Here is a 23853-nt window from a genome sequence, read left to right on the forward strand (position 1 = left end):
AAGCACGTCAGGATTTACCAAAAGCCTTCCCAACTTTCATACAACATGGGGGAGTTTCTGCATCTTGGGGGAGAACTGAGTTCTTCTTTCTGCTTCAGCTACAGCACAGTTTTAATACGACCAGCGACATATCTCTAAGTTTTCATCAGTCCTCTGAAAAAGGAAAGTTTTGCCAATACGCATTCTGATTTGTAGTATGCATTCTAGTTTACCTTGATTTTCTCTTCCACAACCGTAAAGTGACTTGGCATTAGGCATGGTCATGCTCACGCCAAATAAGTAAATCACACCAGTATAACAACGGCAATATATTAAAAGGGAACAAAAACGCAGGCTATTTATGAGTGGACTTCGTTATTTCCAGAAGACATAAGGTCTCTTTGTCTCCGGGTCCACCCTCTTATATGTCACACCTATGAAGTGTTTAACTTAGGTTCCACGAAGGTCATATTAAGCTGCCTCAGAAAGCTTTTGAAGTCACTCCGAGATTACTTTTGAATTCAACCAAATAAGGCTTTAAAATATTTTCGTGGATACGAAACGAACGATAACGACCAAACCAACTACAGGACCTAGTAAACAGAAGAATGCTTTTTTGATCTTTGATGAAGTTTCGCGCACATTTCACGGAATATGTCAGAAGCGTGATTTAAGTTAGCAAAGAAGAAACAAGAATGGAATAGTCCTGGTCAAGCGTCACATAGAATCCAACTTCCCGGAGGACTTGAACAGATACGGGGGCGGCAGTTGACAAACTGTGTCAGACGTTTTAGCAGTTGACGCCACTTATGACGTATATAGAGATGACAAACCCTAGATATGGAAAATTATTTTGAACTCATGTTTTTTCAAACACGTGACCGGAAAATCAGTTCTGATGACGTACAGAACAGAGTAAATTCGGATCTAGCCAACATTTGCTACCATTACAAATGAGGTAAACAGCAATGGAACAGCGCATCTATCAGAAAACACTGTAAGTTATATAAACGGGCAGGAAATAATAACAGCAATGCTCTCACGAAACCAGCTATTTGATCTGTTTTTTAACTTCGAAAGGAAGGGACTGCATCAGGAGAATGAAAAGCCATTATAAACGAAAAAATCTACTGTTTACAATATAGAACATAATATTAAATTGGTATAAAGATGTATAAAAAAATCCTGAATGACTCGAAAAATTGTGGCCTTGTCACCCGACAAGATTGGGAGCAAAACTAAGGGCCTACAGGGACTGAATTTCCCATTTAGTTGAGCTACTCCGGTGTTTGTTGGCACCCAATTTTAGATAGGTTCAATTCACCACACCAAAAGGCAGGAAGGTGGTCGAGTAACGCGTTAGGTTCAGTCTGAGTCGACCTAGTCAAACGCAGTACGCACGAAACGTTTATTTCTATTGGTCAAACTGAAGATTCGGACAATTTAAAAACACTTTATTTCTGGAGATTTTACTACTTTTGTAGATCATGAAATATGTATGTGATGTCGTTGAAGGCCTTAAAAAGTGAGTGTTCTACGTCCAGTGAAATTAAAGAACCGATTCTAGGTTATGCAATGAATATTTAGCTTCCACGTATTCGACATCTGGACAAGATAGACATAGACCTTCCACTTTTTATTGCTTTCAGGTGTATTCATTTCCAAACCGGAAGTTACGACCAATTCCCGCCAGTGTAGTACAAGATTTTGATTATTGTGGCAGCTAAGTTGATTATTCTTAAGAAGGAACAGTCCGCCAAACCAAACGATTCTTTATCATGGTTGACAAGCTCACCAATAAGTTTTTTGACTTGAAACTGCTTTCGACTTAAATTTTATGGAGGGATTTCAAAACTTACTTATTCAAGTCTTGCGGTTTCCGGCTTCCGTTCTTTCTACTGCAGCATCAGCTTACTTGGCCACCACTCTTGCAAAAGTAGGGGTTGGCTCTTATGTTAACCCGTCTGGCACGCAGCCAGTTGAAAGCTAAAAGGGAAGCCAATCCTGCACCAAAAATGAACTACATATATGCCCCTGGGATGCACCCATTGGATGTCCCAGTAACTGAAGATGGGGATTGAATTCATCGAAGAAACGCATACATATATGCCCTGGGATGCACCCATTGGATGGCCCAGTAACTGAAGATGGGGATTGAATTCATCGAAGAAACGCATAGTTTTGAGCAGAAGCAGGTTAATTTTGTCGCATTGGGTGTCTTGATTTTTGAATAGAGGGCGATGAAACTGCGGCGGAGATACCTCTAAATTGAATTTGACTAATTTTGGGATTAACCCCAAGAAGGATTTAGAATATCCCTAGAATGTTTTAACCCTACTCCAAAAGACCTTTGTGCAAGTGGACATCGTTCAACTAACCTACTATGGGTTTTTGGGCTGCAAGGTGGAAGAACAAATGGAATCTGACTAATCGGAGAGAACGCTGCTAATCATCTGGTGGATTTAATTACCTCAATATTACGCCAAAAGTTTATCTTTGAGTTGTCTTAATGTGTCAAGTATTGATTTCTGCAACGTCGCCTTGAAATCACTTTCCCGCAGACAAATGTCCTCCTAATTCCTGGATCGAAAAGGCCAACAAAGTTATTGAGAATACGATTTGGAGTCACTCATCGATACCTCTATTTACTAGTAAACATTCAAAATCTTTGACGAATCAATATATTTTTGTTATTGCATTTACGGGTCACTCAGATTTGCTTGGGGCTACTTTCATATCCCGTCTGCCAACTCATCGAATCACTGATAATTCCTTTAGCAAACGCAAATCAGCAAACGTGTCGTTAATAGAACATTTTTCCCCCACTTATACCAGCTTGATATGCTCATTCAACCAGAACTCCCAAGTCTTGAGGAACTGGAGGCAATGCAGCGCGATACACGGCATCGGAGGCCTGGACGCTGGACAGAGTTTCTCGTCTATGTAAATACACTCCTGAGCACTGTAGCGGGGATCCAGACGGAGGAACCAAACCTGTCATCAAAACTCCTAAAGTCAAAAAACATCAGTTACATTCCAAAAGCCATTTCAGTGTTGTATAAACTACGTTTGGTAAGTTTTTCTACCCAGCACAAGTGAGCCTACTTTCATTCATGAATGTTAGCAAATGACCATGCAGATCCACATAACGCTTTCTCTGCAACGGTTTCCCACATTCTACTGCTGATTTGCGAGACGAAATAATCGGATAGGTTTATCCAATATCTTAATGTCTTCCTCAACTCTTTTAAATGTTCTCACGCAAGGTTATTTGTGAAATAGCAGATCAACTTTTCTCGCACAGGAGAATATATTTGGAATCTATTGATTCTGAGTGAGACAAAGTTTAACGGCCACGCAAAAAAGCTCAATTATTCGCACTGAGAAAAATTCTGTTAAGTGTAAGTGGCTAGCGAGCAGCACACTATTCTCTTTGAGATGTTTATGGAACTACAGCAAGCAGCATATCCTGGCCTACATAACTACACTTGAGCCCAGCGAATTTGTTATAAATGATAACGATAGTGAAAACTTATTGCGTTTACTTCAGCACAGGAATACTAAGCGATATTTGACTAGTCCTTTTGACCTTTCTCAAAGAATTCAAAAAATTGGTGTTTAGTTTCTCAATCGTCCATTCTAAAAGTTTCCCGAATTTAACACACTACTTTGACATAATTTAAATTGCTTAAATTATGATAAACCAGGTTGGGGTCTCATGAACATTGAGTGAACACTGATATTATTGTGTAGAGCATCAAGCTTTGTGCAAACCATAATTCCTCCCAAAAGTACAGACATTCCCCCATTTGGTTGTCGAGGCTCATCCAGCTTGTACTCATAGAGTGAAAACAACACGTTCACCTCACATGACAGACTTTAAATGTCCAGGCACCAGTGCTTATAGACATATTTATCGCTGATGACGTCAGTTACAACAAAACTCGCGTCCACTGATTTTTGGCTTCGATCTGAACTGATCAGAATAATCGTGCGGGAACAGAAGAAGCGTTGTTCAAAAGAGTATGTACTAGATATGAAGTCATGTCATTGTCCCATTATGACTGCCGAACAGTCATTTTGGCAGCCGACTTTGTCAGCGAAACTTTATCTGATCTCGCTAATCACAATACCGGGCCACCCGGAGTATTCATGTGCAAAATGATAGGCTATTTCACCCCAACTGCTGAATTCACTGGAAAGAACCAGGTGGTGTTACTTTCTCCCAACATCTGCCATCACACTCAAAGTCCAAAATCCGTAGCTTTTGTCAATACTTTTCTGAATTTCTATCTCCCAGCTTGCAAGACAGAACCAGGAGTCAAAGATCACCCCTGTCCGGATGACTGTACGTGAACTGATGCAGAAAACACAACAATCAGTGAGTAAAATTCATGGCATTTAGCATAAATTCAAAATTAGGTCATATCACCAAGGCTACCTTGCTATTGTGTCCAAATATATTCTGTGTTTTCTGAAGTCTTCGCTTTCTTCCTCCTTGCCCTCCTCAAAAAGGTGACCCACTTTGTATCATGTTTCCATATCAACTACTAAGACTTCGAGAACCCTCATTTAAACCCTACGGTCTTTCACGCCAACTAATCACCAAAAATATCATTTGCTTCTTAAAATGTATCTGAACTGAGGAAAAACACGTCTTATGTAGGATTCAGCATCGCAGATAATGGATTTTCCTGGAGTAAACCATTACGTCCATCCTGTCTCTATCGCTCAAGTTGTAGCATCCAAAGTACCACGACGGACATGTGCACACAATGAACGATTAAAAAACTGCAACGAGAACCCAAACGTCACTTTTAGTTTTATTTTTGTCTTGTTCCGTGATTAGTTTGTCGTTATTTCCGACATTTTTCTAACACAGATCACCTATTTATCAGCTTAAACCTACAATGAACACCGTTTTCACCATGTGTGGTTTATAACTTATTTATTTTATCTGATTTCACATTAGCCAGAATAAATATTATACAATTAAAGTACATGGGACCGGTCTTATACTCACACGAGTACGACTATACTTGCATTACATAGTCCTTCACATGACACGCAGCACATCTATGGGCTGGAATTACCTTAGCTTCCGATTGTATACTGATTCCATGGGTGCATGGATAAATACACATAGGAAGGCTAGATGTCTCTGCCCTGGTAGACTCCCACTCAGGCGCTCATTTTCAAGATATGATCCAGTCAGTGAATATGCCCGAGGTAAGCACACGAAAAGTGTAGACTTATTGTGTGAAGAGAATGTGACTTGAATGGGGTGTTGATGATGGCTATTCAACCCTGAGACTCGAAACAAACTGAATTTAGAAGACTCAATACAATCAAGCAGATGCGTCGCGGAACTCGCCGGCGCAGTTGCAATATAAGTCAAGGAATTCAATTGCAGTTTAAGCGTAGGCGATCAATAAATGTACCATAAAACAAAACAAATACAGGTCGTTTAAAATGTGGGTTATTGGCACCAACTCCGAAATGTGACAAGTGATCCGACTACAACACCGATAGACCGGAAGATAGCTGTCTCCTCGCAATAGAGGAATCGTCAGCGAACCCAGTCAAAAAATGCCGCACTGTGCACAACCTAGAAGGGCGAAATCCAATAAATCACACAGGTAACAAACCTTCTCCAAAAGAGCACCCGATGCAAGCGCACTCAAAACAGCCAATAAAAGTGGACAAGTAACTACGACAAATCCATATGCCACAGCGCTCTGGAACCCGGTGAGCTTGTCAGGTGGAAAACACCGGACGATACTCTCAGTGTGCTCTTGTCTGCTTCAAAAAGTTGACGCAAGCACATTGTAATACACTGAAGACAGAAACCGGTACTCCAGTGTAGACACTACAGCATAAACCAACAATTCGGCACCATCGCGCACAAGTGTCATTCGGTGTCATTCTGTTCCGCCGCAAACAAAAGTGACGTTTGGTTTAATACTAAAAGTCCTCTCGTACGGCCCGAAACTGGCAGGTGGCGAACCACTGGTGGATGGGGCTGCAGCGGACTCCGAGAGGACAGAAGAAAAACTCCGTGCGGCGTCATTTGACGCAAAGCAATCCTCAGTCAACCGTCGGCGTAAAACTCTTGTCATTCTTGTCTTAGGTACCTTGATTGACCCATACCAATCAATGATAACGCATTGGCAATTTTTTTGCTGCATATATCTGACAGCTGTGCACGGCGTGGATGAATCTGAAAAGGCCAATCAGCTGATAGCCAAAGTAAAAGCGAGTCATGGTCTTCACATTGCATGACAGTAATACGTGCTCGTGATCGGAAGTCGCAAAATAAACAACCCTCACGCGCGTTCATGAGCAACAGAGATGTGAAATTGATGACACAGAAACAACCTTTTTTTTCCTAGATGCGTGTGACAATCGTGCTTTACAATACAGGGCTTTATTGAATGTGACGCACTAAGGCGGCCTCATTTTGCCGTGATTCACACGTTCAGAATGCCATCCAACGCTTCTCTTGGACAAGTACACACGCCCAGAGCAACTAATCATCATTTTCTCCAGAGTCGGTTGGATGATTTGGACTCGGTTTTAACGCTTTAGGTTTCCTTTAACTTGGAGGTACACTGCTCCAAATATTTCAGAGTAGCTAGTCCGTGGGTATGGACTTCGGTCGAGTAAGAGGAGTTCTTTTGTTGAACGCCCGGATTTCAAATGTTCACTTCTACAAAGATTTCTAATGTAGTGTGTTGGGGCTCACCCTCTTGAACCAAACAACTTTGGTTGAACTGTTCTTCATTGGCTATAGATTTACTTTGTGTCCAAACAGCTGATTACAGTGTAATAAACTTCTAACTTCAAATTTTGTTGTATGAGCTTGTAATGCATTCTGTTGGGTGTTACATCCTTCCAAATATCTAGCCCCCTTCATGTAGAATCTCGGATGATGAAAATGTTCGTCTGTAACAATGCCCAGCCTGTTGCCCGCTAGTCCATCGACATTCCGTCGACTGCATCTTTCTGACTATGCCAAACTGGTAATTTTATTAAAAAATGTTCAGCCTAATTGTTATCTTAAGCACCTTCACCATTCATTCCAGTGTCACAAATCTGGCTTATCTGGGGTTGTTAACACCGTCAACAAGTATTTTTAATAACTTTCATTCCCACTAGTCCCAGCAGGGAAGTGTCTGCATTTCATTTCGCAACACCCTTGTCTCGCCAAACCTCTGACTTGCACAGTGGGTGAGGTTTTGTTCCCGAAGCGTGCATGCGCTAATAATCAAATCCGGATAGTTTCCGCTGTCGCTCAAGTCCTCGAAAAAATGAGCTCGTTACAGTTAGATGACCTCGTTAATGGACTCGTCAGTATGCGTGCAACACGGACTTTCGCTGTCATTGAGAACTCTGGCCACCAGGTATTCTATTTATGTTCAGTATGTCAAAGGTGCGTTCAGTGAGGTGTATGTTTACCACACACTCGTGAATTTCAATTAGATACTTTCCCGCGCACGCGGTATTCCTCCGGCTTTTCGTATGCTTATTAGTCGAAGTCAGATAATTTACGCTAGGTTTGAATTTTTCCAGGACTATGCGTAGTCATTTTACTCTCAGTGAGATATAGACTAGCATGATAACGAGAAAATAGTCGTAAAATCTTGGCGCAGTTGTAAAATATCTGTGACAACTTTGTTACTTATTGTCACAGATATGTCGCAAATAATTCTAAGAATACACTTTCCGGTTTTAGACTTTCGATCCGTGTCTAGTCAGAATGTAAGGACTAATATATGTTCCACTGACATCAACAGTTGGACCCTTAAACTCACCGTGTTTCAACAGCGAGACGAAATTTTACACCAGAGGAAAAACGAACTGTGAGAAAATGTTTTGTTAAATGATTCAGATACTAAGAGCATTTTGGTCCTATATGGGTGGAGCGAGTATATGGCAAATATATATTGGTGCATTCATATGAACATATATAATGATTATTATACGTACACATATGATATTTGTTTCGTTTCAGCAAGCATATTTTCCATTTCTCCCGTTCTGTCCGCTCTCTCAAATACATTAGATTAGCTTCCCACGCTATCTGGGGGCAATTATGGCAGCAAATCGTTCAGGCGTGATCCCGAGGGATTTGGCTGTCTGGGTGGCCGATGTGGAGTACTACGAAAGACTAGGAAACTTGCTTTATCATACGTCATTTAAGTAAGTCCCGGGGTTTTGTTGCCTGCACAACAAAGTGAGAACGTTTACAATGCGCAGAACTGTGTGGAAAAGAATTCAAAAATTCGTATTCCCAGAGGAAAAAAACTTCAAAGAATCAATGTACTGCTTTTGAAAGTTTCTCGGAACCGATCGCAGATAAGTTGTCGCTTAGCGAAAGTTCTAACTAACTCACCTAATAGGATTTAGCAAAATGGTCTGGTTCCGCATCAAACTACATTTTTTCCTAATATCTGATGGGCTGGATTTCGGGGGCTCGACCTGATGGAGCCAGTGAACATGGCCAAATATAAAAACGGGTTGCACGTTTGAATTATAATAGCAAGATTCTAGGGGTTGCAAATCTACTACCAATAAGTATATAAAATTCTTCCTAATGACGTGCTTTTAGACATATATATTGCAGATGGCACACACAATCTAACTCAAATTGTTCCACTTGCCCAAAGGCACTTCTATCTAAGTGGCATGTTATCAGACCAGAGGAGTTAAACAAAATTTCAAGGGTTGTATTTTGTCCGTAATAGACAGTGAGTCTCCATTTGTTTCCGTCCACGAAGCACCCGTCTTTTCTATATCTGTTCACCCATCAGAGAGCAAAGTACACAAGATTTCTCCGGATAACTACCATCATGACTCCGATAGCGGAAGCGCAAATTCCGGAAGAGTTTTAACAGCATAGTTTGGGAATGTATTTAAAAGTTTTTATGAGGCAACCGGAGTAATAGCGAATGCTTAGCCATGCCCACGTTTGCACATGAAGCCTGCAATGTTCTGGGCAAATCCTTCTACAAGCCACCCTAGTAGGAGGTTGGCAGCTTCAATATGCGAACATTCTGAAAATAGTAAATCCTCATAGACATGATAACAAGTCTGATAGATGGTAGGTGATAATCCGTAGTCTCACACATTAGGAAAGCTATTAAGACGCATGCAATCAGCTTCATAAGAAAATGGTGGATATATCTTTCTATAGAAGACTCAATATTACTTAAGCATATTTACCGCGTGACTTAAGCCAACGTCCTTTGGGATTTACCCAATGGTAGAATATGAATTTAGGGTAGTAAATTACGTATCAAGACTTGGTGGATACTGTTTCCCTCAACAACGTTCCCCTTTATTTGTTCTTACGTCTATTTTACCTGGCCCGTGATTATTAATCGAGGAACCTCGTGAGTGACAAGTGGTGCATAATATTAATCATAACCGACGACTGTGTACATCAAAGCGGGGTGTGATTTCATGATAAACGATATCGATCAGGTTAGAACATTGGGCAATAAAAATGCTCTACTTTTAACGACCTAGTTTACAGGGGCACAGCGCCTTGCAAATAGACGCGGATATTTGACCCAAAGTGGTACACATCAGTTGTCTCGTAAGCAAAAGGCAGGTTGTTCCATGACGTGAAACCACATATGACCAAACGAGTATAGGAACTGAAGAAGGAAACTATCGAAGACTTATTTTTCCAGAAACATTTTGTTAAACATTCATTCATACTGTATACTGAATAGACACAGCATACTTACGGCGTGAATATTCCTGGTGATGGGCCTTCATTTGGACTGAGATGTGAATGGTAGGAGAATGTTAGAGAATTCATAAGTCACATATTGCCAAGAACCTTTCCGTCTTTTCAGTCTGTTGTCACCCATATAGGATAGCCGCTGGAATGATGCAGCTCATGGATGGCAGCAAAATGTTCTCCACACTCAACTAAATGTTTTTGGCAGAGGTGAAAAGGCTATTAAGCCTCACTTGAGTTGATTTCACAACTTCGCCTAAAACCGCGTCCAATTACATATAATTCCAGAAAACCAAGAGACACTATGTATCTCGTCATAAATTGGCCTCTTCTTGCATAAATTCCTTAAATACAAACCTGAAACTTAGTTTCACTAAGCTGTTGCGAGCCATGGAAGATTAACTCATCCTCTAGACAACACCAAAATAAGCAACTCAAATTGGTACTGTTGCATGGCCCAAAACAAACAGTCTCTAACTCAAATTGTACTGTTGCATGGCCCAAAACAAACAGTCTCTACTTCATCTCTGAAAGATTTAGGGGAATGATTTTGCGGACATAATGTTCATTTAAACTATGACGCTTACGGTGTCCCTAGAAATGGAATAACGCATGCAGAGCGTTGCATGTTCAGGTTGAGAGTGTAACTGCAGTGTGACGCACCATTTGCAGTTTTGTTACTTATGTATGGATGAAGAGACACAGGGCTTTCTGCGACCACATCGAGTGAAACGATAACTCGATCAGCCAAAACGTATCTACGGAGTCCGCTCACCAATCAAGAGGCCATTTTACAGTGTATAAGTGAAACTGAACGCAGACAAAACTAACCCAGCTAGCAACGTTCATTTGTTTTAATCAGTATCCCAGATAAACAGCTGTCAAAAATAGAACAAGCGACCACAAGCTTACGCATGCAGCTAAAGTATTAATCACGCGCTTGCCTATTCATGGAGAGGCAGTTCAGAATATTCACGCCCACGTCATGTTCATTTGAGCAGTCCGCCTGTTACAACTGTTTGCCGAGTCCACACCAAAGAGGACTTTACCCAAGTTTTGCTCAGAAATGCATACCTTTGTCGTGCCAGGATTTGCACTCCAGCTATCTGACACGCTGAGCGAGCTTGTTCCAGCTGCTTTATTGGAGTTTACTGGATGGACCCAAATTACGATACCTGAACAGAAGAACGTGTTCGCGCAAGAGCGATATGAGTTGCTTGTCCCACGACAACAAATGCGAAGTTTTAGACGGCAGTGAGTAAAAGCACTTCCACACAAATTAAAACCCAGTGATTTTACCTAACAAACTGACACTTTTCAAACAGCGGATCAAGATCTTTACTTTGATTGATTTGTCAAAGAAATGACAACCATCGTTTACTGTCACCTAAATTAGGCGACCGAAAATTTAATGCTAGTCAAGCGAAAAAAATTCATCCTCGCAAATGTATTCACTTGTAGTTTTCTACTTAAAGTTTTGCTCAAACAAACATTAATGAGTGTCTTCTTTAGCATATGAGTGCGCCGCAATACGAGATACGGACAAGGGTCGGGAATAATTCAATCACGATATCGTGGTTTGCGCAATTTCAATTTCACACAGACGCACTTGGTTATAAATTCATCTTCGTTCTGAAAGAGCAAGACAATAATAAAATACAGTTACCAAGAGCGCACAGGACTCTGACGTCATTTTGTGACGACGCTCCTAGAGAATGCGCCACTCAGTCAGTTGTTAGGTTTGCAGTTTGCGAAGAGAAGGACGTGGTAATTTCAAGTTTTGATCCGTTTGATGGAAATTGGGGAGGCTTCATACGTCCAACTATAAAGTAGCAAACATTAGCTCGGAAAGCATTAGGACACTACTGTGTACTGGCAAGGAGTTGTGGTACTTACTGTTAACGGTCCGATAATTCAATCTTCTGAATATCTGGTTAGGTGGTTAGGTAACTGGTACAACCAAAGGCTTGCCACGGTACTTGAATACTCAGGATGCAGAACCTCACTGGAATCTCGTCAAAATCTGCATTTCCTTGGGTTTCTCATGTCCAAACCATTTTGGTAGTAGTAGCCACAGGTGCTTTATTCTGTTTTTAATTTATAACCTCGGAATATATGATCCCTCACCAAAGTCTCTAAACTAAGCCTACTGCGTTCTCTTTTCTGTTCGCCCGACACCAGTCACTGAGCGCCGAAAATGTATCCTCTGTTCTATGGAAAACCGAAGTTATCACAGACGTCGACACTTTTGACGAGGCACGAAACGAGATCCTTTAATATGATACAAACCTCTCGACTTAGCTGAAAAAATCGCTCTGAAGATATCAGTTGCCTTACATTGAAAACTGTTGGATGCGGCCAAGAATAAAACTAATTCTTCATCTCAAAAAGTAGTATTCCAGTAGTGTGATAGCTTCTTTGTTTGAGTGAACGCGGTTATCAAAACAATACGGCCCGTGTGCCGTGAAAAACGAGAAAATTCGAAAATTTGGGAAGGTGAAAATGTTTATGAAAGTTTGACAACGAGCTTGATAATATTAGGTTGTTTCACGGCAAGTGTAACATACAGAAATTTGCTACCCATATTGTGCGCACGTTTTGCGAAGAAATGAAGTTTCTAATTAAATAGGATCCATACCTTACTGTGCCACAAAAATTCACTGATCTAACCAGGATTTCTTCATTGACTTTCGAATGGGTGCATAAACTATTCACTGATAAACATTCACCTTCAGACAATGGGTACTTATATTCTATCAGGACACTGGTCTCTGGAGCAGTGAAAAAATGTAATTTCTGCACTGACAACATGCTACCTTCTTTCACCGATCACATTCGCTCAGCGATTTCCGGTAACGAATTATTACAAGTTTTTTCCACCATTTCAGTGAACTGCAGGAATACATCACCTTTTGTATTTTGCACAAATATGCTCCGTATGTGTACAGACCATTGGCCATATTGAAGCGCAAATTACTAGAACCACTTGCTGGTAAGTTGAGTATTATTCTCGCATTTCTTTTAAACCGGACAGACTCAAGAAGCATGTATACACAAGGCGTTATCCATTATCATCGCACTGATAGAGCAGCAAATCCTTACAAACTTCGGATTTTAAAGCTACTGTATTTAGGGAGAATAACCCAAAATTTGTAGTCTTCCTAGCAATAAGTTGACAAAAACAGTCCCTGGTAACAATTTGAATAAGGTGCTCAGCCGCCGGCGAGGAGCTCGCTGTTGGTGGAAATCTTAATGACCCATTTCGCACATTTATATACACACAGTAACACCACCAAGTGAGTTTGCGGGCTTTGTCTGCGACTGATCTTGTTACTTTTATAAAGAGAACTGACATCACTTTTGGTCGTGGCTTATCGACTTTCCTCAATGAGCTTCCTAAAACTGCACATTATCCCCGGTTAATGACACAATCTCAGACGAGGACACTTGGATTAGTTGTTGGTTCTTTCGTAAAACAATGCCTTTAATCTGGAATTACATTACCGCGTGCTGTCTACATAGTTCGATTACCCGGTTAGGTTTTGTGACGGGGATCAAAAACAAAGTTAGACTTCCTCTTATTTTGTAATCTTTGTGGTGTCGCCCCCGGGATAAGCCATGTTGTAGAAACAATCCCGAGTAACTTTTTTGCGACTTCTTGGACCCGGATTGGCTGGAATATTAGTTATCGAACCACGTGGATGGTGGGATGATATGGCCATTGCTATTGGACCGTTAAACAGAAGTTAAAATTCTGAACCCAACCACAGAGAATGATATCAATGACGGATCTAATCTTTGATTAACGGAAGGATGATAGAATCCTGATTGACACACACAATTGAACTTCATTGAACGAAAGACAACAGTTTTACGTTCTCATGGACGGAAATACCAAAAACTTTGGTCCACGCCATAATCAAATTTCCTACACTTTCTTGAACCCACTTTGTATAATCAATAAGACAATCAAGATAATAAAACATCATATGACACTTAACAATCTGGGTACCTGATTGCTGGCTAGTGTTGGTAGGGTGAGGAAATTTGAAGTTTCCAGAAAAGAACTTGACTTTCAAGTGGAGCTATGCTGAAAAGCGTAGTAATAATACAAAGCTGTTACATCCTTATCGGGTATCAGCAACAGCATGCATCTTACTAAACTCACTGACACTTATCTCAAGACTTCCGGCTTATACAAAAACCTGACCGTTCAAGAACAAACGACTGAATACTGATGTGCCCGGCTTGCTATTAGACAAGACATAGAGCCTCTCATCCTTAATTCATAGAAACCACATTATGTGATCGAGTATTCGCTGATTCTTTTGTGGCGACTTCTCAGATGGATGCCTCACTCATACTGTGAAATTTTTCTTCCCCCAACCCACTTATAGACTGATGGTACTACGATAAGATTTAGAATTTCATGATGCCTAAAGGTTTTTGAAACTGTTACCTTCCGATCAGGGTATGGACACTCTAGCGTTTCGCTATGAGCGACAGCACGAGTAGTTTATATTCCAATAGTTCATTCGACGTTTGATTTGCTACGACACGAGCTAGCAGTAAGAATCTTCCGAGAAACGTCTCAGTTCAATTGTGGACGGCTACGAGTATACCGTTCGGTTTCGCCTGAGTTCACCACCTCCAGTAGTGTAAGACATGGCTGACGCCTCTCGCCTTTACTCTTCAAATTGTTACCAATGGTTTGTTCAAAATTTCTCTGCCCGCCACTGAAACCCCGGGATCCAAATGCACTTGTGACGTTCGCTCACAGGCACTGAGCATTCGACCGCTGATGCTCTCCTAGGTTCAGATACTTTAATAATAAATTTAAATAACCTAAGTAATTTTGCCGCAAGGATTTGCACGCACTTCACACCTGCAAAATGTAATAATCTTCTACGAGACTGGATGGGATTCAATCCAAACCCCATGTTTGCGGACAGACCAATCGATGGTGAGTAGTTTTGTTTGCATAGGTAATAGCTTAATTTCCGACGGCTGGGCTAGACATGAGATCACTTCGCGAATCGGGAAGACTGGTGCAGTTTTCACCAACCTCTGACTCTCATGGTGCCAGCGCGACGTCAGTTTGTTTGTCAAGAGCAGATTCCACACTGCAGCAGTGCGATCCCTCCTGCATGCCGCCTCCCTGGATGGGGACACCGGGATCCAATTCACCAATGTTTAGTAAGAATGGCAGACAAGGTCCACTCGCGCAGCCACTAGAACTCAGGCATCAAAACTGTCGCCTTCAGAGAGTAGCTATCCAGTTCCCAAACTAACTGAACATGTCAGCACCTCCAATGCTTGGCTGCGTTTCCCACCATCTCCCATTCCTCAATGACCGAAACTGTCACAGATAGAATCAACTTACTCAAAGTAAACGGATTTATAGCTGGTGAATTCAAGCGATTTGCGGGTCCTGCTAAAGGACTGTATGAACATACATCGGTAGCATAAATGATACATCTGGATATGGTAGGTGATGACAACCACTAATGTTGAGAGTGCTTTGGTCTTTTTGAGTTGAAGCTGGTGACACGCACTAAAATGTTGTTTTGGATGAGCAGCCGCCAAGTTAATTTCAAAGAGGAGTGTTCATTTAACTTTTGCTTCTATCATTTTTTTGATTTTTCTCAGATGTATACTTGTTATGGATTTTAGGAAGCCATATTGCGGAAACAGATGAACTCGGGCGTTTTCAGTACGTGCATCACTAAAGCCAGCCGAGGATCGTGTTCTAAATACAGGGTCTTTTTATTACAATTCAGCCGTGGACGATCCCCCTACTGACATTTGGAACTGAAGATGCCATACCGAAAATGAATTCTTGAATACACATGTTCCTCCACTCTTATAGGAAATGATCGCACAGTGAACAGTACGGTGCTTGGAGGTGTTGGAAATGATGTTTAGAAACAGGTCTTACGAATAAGTATTATTCACTCTAAGTCGGGTTGTTATGTTGATCTTCAATTTTGTGGACCATAAATTAATTTTCATATTGAGTTATCCATTTCTGAGGGTCAGTGCAGAGTTTGGCCCAGAGAGTTTTGTGAAAAGATGGGCATTTCGTAAGACAGTCGGAGACAGAGAGTAAGTTGACGCAATCTCATCCTATGGAAGCCCCAAATTTAACACGCCTAAGCAAACTTTCACCATACATCTCCTCTCATCCAGAATTCAGGCGACTTCACTTGTTCGATATCGGATCACCAACAACTCACCTCCCATTCTACGATCCACGTAAATCGTGCCTGACAACTTCTACTTCGCAAGCTAAGGTTTGCATGCATACTAGTTGAAAATACTCCACATTATTCAACAACATACCTAATTTCAGTACGATTATGAAAGTACCATCAGAGGTTGTCTTAGACGAGTGTATCTAGTAGTGTTTGACCGCGGCTGAGAAGGATTGGACCAGGCATATTATTTAGCACTCACCCTTTATCATTATCAGGCTGTTTTCGAATAATCTGGGCAGACGCGCCAATGAAAGTTGAAATGACAACAATAGAAACACAAGTCTTTGCGAACGGGAAATAGCCACCGCTTGAAGCAATCGATTTCTATACAGGAGTTTGACCATTTCTAGGAGGCCTCAGTGTCTTTACTGATAAGCTCAATAGATTGTATACTGTCAACCCAATAAAACTAAGGCACAGTTTTGACCCTATCTACCGCATAAATTGTAGTTAGTAGGCCCAGTAGAAGATAGCACTGGCGCCACGCAAGCGCACAAGGTAAAATAGATAGAGGGAGCTGATCTCTGGCTCTTTTGGGCATTAAATAGTGCACTTCTATTTAATCCGTTTTAACTTTCGTCCCTGAGTCTTACACAGACTAACTCACCACATTCTCTTATTCTGTGATGTTTGTTAACGTTCGTGATTACCACATCCTGTATATAAATTATCAACTGTACATTTTGGAAGGCCGAACTGAAGGTAGTTAGCACGCTCCCGGTTGGTAGAACCTGGGACCATGTACACAAAATCAAACGGAGCAAATGTAACAGAATGTCAGAGATCAAAACAAAATCAGTGAACACGGGAGAAGATAAACGGGACTCCAAATGACCCTAAAGATGAATACCTAACGTCAGTGGAGGACTCATCAACTGCGTATTATGTACCAGATAAGAAAGACAAAATAAATTTTGGAATTGTTGACATTTTGATGAGGATAACACGACTGCCTAAGCAGCGTCAGATGGGTGAGGTGGTGGAAATCGCCAAATTTCCAAATGTGAATATACAGATGTAGAACTAGCGAGCGCGCGAACGGCAGTTCAAGATCATACAAACAGTCGCGAGGGGGTGCTTTTTTGAAGAGGAACCATCAGGTCTGAAATACAGGTCTGAAATGGCCCAGGTCTGAAATACATGGCCCAAGCCGACCAGAAGTTTACGTGATCTTAGTCCTTGGCAGAATTATCTTTAAGCTTACTAGTTCCCACAGACAAAAGAAAATCTGCAAAATACACAACAGGAAGCACTTATTGCAATGCCATAAACCAAATAATACTAGACGCAAAGGGGAGGTCATAAATTTAGTCCTCTGCACAAAACCACCAGCCATAAGGCCTGGGCACATTCACAAGCGGACAAATTTTTTACCGATATTCATAAATAATCTAGTTTGCTAGTCGAAATGTTTGTTCCCCATTTGCCCTAAATCCTGGTCTAACGAAAATTCTGGGCCAAAATATAAAACATACGCAGCTTTAAATCTGTCGAGTGTTGACTTAACCTTACCGGCATGATGGTAGAAAGCTATTCATTTAAGTGGTCTCATCTTGGACAAATTCTTTTTCTTATTAACGGAATTAAAGATGTGTGAGTACGTAAATTCTTGATGAACTAGGCATACTGGTAATGATGGCGCTCCACTGCGCTTGAAGAAACTTGACAAAAATCATGGAAATGGTCTTTGGAAATCATTAGGAAATCGCTGATGCGCTTTGCGTTTTCTCTCCTTCCCCATTGTACCCAGAATTATATGGAATGAGCAAAGTGACCCACTGGCCTTTTCTGCTTGAAACTGCCTCGCCAGGACTACGTCTGCTCATTTTGAAGCAATGGAGTTGGAGATACTTCGAAAAAGCCACAAATATGGTTTGTCAGCAGTTTTTGTTCATTTCCATTTATCATAATGTGAAACTTAATTGGTTTCTTGTCAAAAATGGTAAAAGTATTTTGCCACATTGCTAAATAGAGGATACCTGGGTGTCGAAAATCAACCTGAGCCAAACTTTATTGTTGGGAATATACTGCAATACCAATTTCCCAAATGATTATATCTTCATAACTGAGGTCGTAAAATTATATATAGAAATAAGATTAGGCGTAACTTCCTTATCAAAATATTATAGATGATAACGAGCTAAAACATGATGACTGGCCTCTGGTACAAAAAGGCATGTGCATTTACGTGACCAAGTGCATTTTTTGTCTGTTTTTGTGGCCAGTATTTTTAACTTGAGAGGGTAATATCAATCAGGTTAAATGCCTCGAGAGGTTAGAAGAAACTTTCAGAACGACTTTTGGAGAAGATATTAGTAAATCACGTGAATCATGTATGTCTTCTGTCACGTTTTCGATGAAAGTCCTTATTGTGAGATGGAGGAAAAACAACGAGCAAACCTCACAAAAGGGCTTGGATAGATTGCCCAAACATTTTCGGTTTAAAATCAGGGTGATTTCCTACAGGATCACAATGAAGAACGATGGAGTGAGAGTAAACAGTTGGACAACACAAACGGTGCTTTGATCGTAGGTACACTGAGGAGAGCAAGTGTTGGAATGGAACAAGTCTAGTGTACTGACATATGCGTGGTGGAGCTAGGCACTTATTTTTGTTCACTCATTTGTCGATGAGTACAATGCTCATAGGGGTGCCAGGTACTCGGTTGAAAACGGTTCATTCATGAATCCACATACCGTACGTTTGACAGGACTTAAGACAGACTTGGTACAGTGAACCCTACCAGTGTTATGTAAGACGAGGAAATTATTTATGCCCCCACGAGAGAAAGAAAATGACACTTGGAACAGGACGTCTGGTTAAAATGGAAAAATGTAAGAAGACACGACCTTTTCTATTCTTTTTTATTGCTTTGTTCAAACAAAAGCATCTTAAGGAAGAGAATTTTATTAACCTAGGCCACGCCCGTTATATAGCTATAAAATTGCTAACTCAAATATGGCTGTCTGTGATCGTTATTCACCAGATATGTAATCTGTACGTTTATACAATTTAACTGAATTATTTTCCACACAGAAAAATCGTATTTGTTTGTTGCCAGTTTGGGCGGTTTAAAGAATGAGGAATATTGAAACACGTTTTTTTTGAAACCAAGCGTGCATAAGGGACCAGTTTTTAAGTTATAAATGCAGAATATTTTTTACTGTGTCTTATTTTGACACGAAGAACAAGTATGACTTGGTCAGCCTTTTACCGGAGAGCATCGCATAAATACTTATATCTTACCGGATGACTATCGATTTGTAAATGGAAATGATCTGCTTTGCTGGCCGACTGTTGGTTTATACAATTTAACTGAATTATTTTCCACACAGAAAAATCGTATTTGTTTGTTGCCAGTTTGGGCGGTTTTAAAGAATGAGAATATTGAAACACGTTTTTTTTGAAACCAAGCGTGCATAAGGGACCAGTTTTTAAGTTATAAATGCAGAATATTTTTTACTGTGTCTTATTTTGACACGAAGAACAAGTATGACTTGGTCAGCCTTTTACCGGAGAGCATCGCATAAATACTTATATCTTACCGGATGACTATCGATTTGTAAATGGAAATGATCTGCTTTGCTGGCCGACTGTTGCATTGACGGCTTGATGGCAAAGTTGTGTATTTTGACGGCAATCGCATCTACCATAGTATAAGCGGTATAAGCTTGTATTCACCAACGAGTTGTCTTTTTTGAAAGCGCATGTATAATCTATAATCATTCACAACTTGTCTCATGGCCGCTCAGCGCATATTGTATAGAGTTCAATCTCACCTGTTTGTTCACATATTTCTCATCTTTATACGCGTTAGTTTGGTGCAAAATTCTTAACCGCTTACCTAATTAGTATTGGTTATGCGAAAAGATTTGGACATGTTCTTTGGAGAATTTGTCCTCTAAGCAGGGAAAACATATGCCGATACGCTCAAAATGATTTTATGATACTTCTCTCCTATTTAGAACCAGTTCATGAATCATTTTGAGGAGCATTACGCAAATTGCGAAACTTCAGAGAGTTTAGCTTCCGGAAACTTTAGGCCATCAATTGAAGAACAAAACGTCCTGCCGCGTACAACATCGATGTGATTAGTTCACCTGGACGGTTTATAACGTTACTTAGCCTTCATTCACAAAATTCGAGCGCGAAGCTAACATCATATTTCAGTCGTCGCATAAAATGCACTCCGTTCCGAGCTACCTTGATTTGTATGTCTCCGTGTCTTTCAGTGTCAAATTCGTTGTTAAAATACCCACGCACTAGCAAACAAGGGCATCTATAAACATGTCGTGTGCAGACTTGAGTAGCTGGTAATCTCCTAAATGACTGGGATATATCGATTTTAGTTTCATGGCAAATACTCTGACCGCTCATTATCAACATTTCTGATTGAAATGCTGTCCAGCTCATCTGAGGATCTGCGTAACATAAGTAGTCCATGCTGTCACTTTATTTTTCCAAGAGAAACGTGAGTGGTCTCTGCAACTCGACAATCGGCAACGTGTGTAATATCGTATTATAAAGCTTACGAAATTAAGTTCACTTGTTCTGTAGTTTCGTCAATATTGGCCCTGCTTTCATAATGTCTCAAGCAGTTGCAGTTGAAAGATGAAATTCACTAGGCTCATGGGTTTCTCCCAAAAGCAACTCAATCCGGCCTATTTCAGGAGCAACACCTGCATATCTACAATTTGCCCCCACTAAAGTGGTACATGGAATACTCGTCCTAAGTATTCCATTGGTGCAATCAGCCTTTTTGTGCTTTGAAATATCGAGGTGCTGGTCCCGAAATTTACATCAGCGATTTTTTGCGTTCACATTGCTGATAATTATTGGTAACAACTTTCTCTGGTAATCTAGGGCTACCCAATCACAAAACACGATGGAGCCTCCACAAATACGATGCAACGTAGCAGTCTGAGTAGAAAAAGATGGCAAACAAAATAATCGCTTCAGGCTTAAATCTTTAATTCTAGTCCCACAATATCGAATCTACTTTAGTAAATACAGCAGCATGTAGGATCCATTTAAAGCAATTGCTTATAGACAGAATACATTATTCCTTCTGCAGTTTACTGTTCGTTGTGGATTACCAACTAATACGCCTTCTTGAGGTCTATCTGTTACTGAGGCACGCAGAAATCGTATAAACTGTATGGATAGCTCATGTTCCTCATCTAATGTAGTGATCGACTATCTTCACTCTTGACGACGTGATCATCAGCAGTGAAATTATCTTCTGTCAACTCCTTACTGGTGTGAAACACCGTGAAGGCCATCGAGTTGAAGACAATAGAGTAAAACGTGGGAATTACCCATTCAGATATATTTGTCCCTCATTAGATTCCCACTACAGATTACAAAAAATTCTGAAACAAATAAATAACCACAGTATCAGCGCATTCTCCATATACTATACATAAGCTGATTAGCCAAGGTATAGAACTTGAATTCCTCGCGACTTTCCAGATGGTGACTACCGAAGCTTTGGAGCCATCCTGTTATATGCTGTAATTGTACGGTAGTTTGTAGCTTATTTGAATAAAAGAGATGTTTTTTCGTGTTTAACCAACCTGAAGAATATAAAAGGCAGTTTTGGTGAGAATATTAGGACCTGCAACAGTCCAGTGTGACAGGTGACGTGTCCCAACTAGACCAAAGAGCCAGCTTCAAAACACCGCTTTTGGTCATTTGCCATTGATGACGCACACCCGACTCAACGGGTTACAAATCTCAGCTTCCTAACCGAGGTTAGTTGAAATCTGTCCGCTCACGGGTCCAGTTATTTTAAGGGTTTTTGTCCCTCTGTCTACCTTTATCAAATTTTCTGTGAATGGATTGCATAATATCCAACCACACAAGCAACGGATATAGGAAGTGATTGGTGACGAAAGTCATCCATTCAACTAAGTATTCATGGAGAAGAGCTGTGCTTGCCTTCGAAAAAGAACAAATTAACTATAATGCACGTTGTGTAGATTTGCGTGACTATTATTCTACATGCGTGGTTCTATAAACCAATTTGCCTGCAAATGAAACGATTGTTGGAAGCAATAAAATGTGAGCAAAACATGTTCCGATTTTAGGATAGGCCATTTCAATCACTTGAACTTCGTCCATCTTATGCTTTTAGATAAACACGCACCTTTTCCAACCTCTGCTGCGTGAGATGAAGGAAATACTCGACGCCCTTGTTACTGAGCCAACAACTCGAAAGCTACTAATGTCAAAGGTAAACGCTAATGATTGTCAGTCGTGTAATTGTCAATTTACAGCTGCGAGCGCCGCTGTTGCTTAATAAGGTTTTGGAATGGCAGGTTACCGTATTCAGGTGAATAGAGATGTATTCTTTACTGTTGAGGTTTTAAATGATGAGTTGCGTTTCATGTCAAACATCAGCCCCGTATAGTGATGCCATCCAGACGTACATGCAGGATTTTTAAGGGAAAAACTGCATGTAACGTGTGCCTGGTTAATTGTGACTATTGAGTAAGCATGGTCGAATATCCAAATGTCATTATTTACCATCAAATTGACCCTCACCATATGATGAATCCGTCTTTCGGAAAGAGCTTGATAACGTCCCCCTGAAATTCGTAGAAGGGTCAGCTTCTCCGACATATAGGAAGAAAGGCACACCATCGGTTGACACCGTTCTTTCTGCTAGATCTTCTTGCAACTCTATAGGAAGACGTTTCATTTGGGCTATGAGGAGAAAAAGTAGTCCCAAAGGAAATTTCGTATTGTTATTACCGTCGACCTCTGTCGAAAAGTCGAGAAGCTGCGTACGACTGTTTCCGTCTTATTGAGAATCATCAGCAATGTGCAGCTCACGAATCTCCAGGAATATACCAGCTCGCATCCTCCAGACTAGTAGTGGAACACTGAACCATTCCGAGGCGAGTAATTGATCAGTGGCATGACTGCGGAGGATATGCTGCCACTCGTCATAAAATCACTGTGCAGTCAGTACGGTGAGGCTGTCTTGAGTTTCTCCTTTGATGCCTGTGACAAGGTCTGAGACGAAAATCGTGGCCAGTGCACTGCTTGCGGTACCAAGAAGAGTGTCACAAAATGCCTCTTTCAACATGTCATCTCTGGGCTGACACCTTTGAAATTTCTGACCTCAACCATGCTAATGCCTCGAAAACTACGGGTTTACTCGTCATTGGTTCGCCTATAATGTGAATGCCAAAATTTGAAGCAGATATTTTTATTGCACAGGCAACACGTTCTTAGAATATTCAGTTGAAGTGACACTTTACCCGAGCTAGTTAAATCATGCGTAGGGCTATTTTTTCATGAAAAAGAACGTGCGTGAACAAGGAATGAACACACACATGCAACATCAACTGGCACAGGCAACATGATTCCATGCCGGTCGTCGCCTATTTCTGGCCCTCACCTTAACTTCAGGAAAGTTGATGGAATAACAAATCGAGTGGGTACTAATACGAACCATGTCTCCAGGAATAAAAAAGACCGTACATTAAAAATTCACTCGTTTTTTCGTGGGAAGTTGGCCGTAGATGGACACGAACCGGAAAATAGCTAAACCCTTGATAGTCAAGCTGTTCCCTACTATGTTTGTTTCACTGTTGGGTCTCAACAATGCTACCAAAAACCTAAAAAGTATTCCCAAAATGAATGTGACAGATGACGTGTTGTGATTTCCTGAGTGAAGCCGAAAACCTGGCTACCGTCCAATAGCTTTAGGTAGCAATCAACATTAGTGAAATACAAATTGGCTGTTTATCCAGATGTCATTTGGAGAAAACGCAAGAAAAAGATCAGCACAAATCCATATAAAAAGGTGCATCTTTAACACATAGACCGTGAATTACCTACCTAACAGAAATACG

At 40.8% G+C, this 23853-nt stretch overlaps 1 protein-coding gene across 1 annotated transcript in view; it reads left to right on the plus strand.

Annotated features, from left to right (window-relative positions):
- T265_00460 (hypothetical protein) overlaps window positions 1-15083 on the plus strand; it is a gene marked incomplete at both ends in the record, with an annotated part of 31192 nt that extends 16109 nt beyond the window's left edge. Inside the window, 6 exons of the mRNA XM_009164233.1 lie at window positions 2815-3051; window positions 4292-4360; window positions 8045-8181; window positions 12619-12722; window positions 14511-14693; window positions 14932-15083. Of these exons, the coding sequence (XP_009162497.1) occupies window positions 2815-3051; window positions 4292-4360; window positions 8045-8181; window positions 12619-12722; window positions 14511-14693; window positions 14932-15083 (882 nt within the window). The remainder of the gene's footprint in view (window positions 1-2814; window positions 3052-4291; window positions 4361-8044; window positions 8182-12618; window positions 12723-14510; window positions 14694-14931) is intronic.
- Between the last annotated feature and the right edge of the window lie 8770 nt (window positions 15084-23853).

The sequence above is a fragment of the Opisthorchis viverrini genome, assembly GCF_000715545.1.
Source record: "Opisthorchis viverrini unplaced genomic scaffold opera_v5_4, whole genome shotgun sequence".
Lineage (NCBI taxonomy): Eukaryota > Metazoa > Platyhelminthes > Trematoda > Opisthorchiida > Opisthorchiidae > Opisthorchis > Opisthorchis viverrini.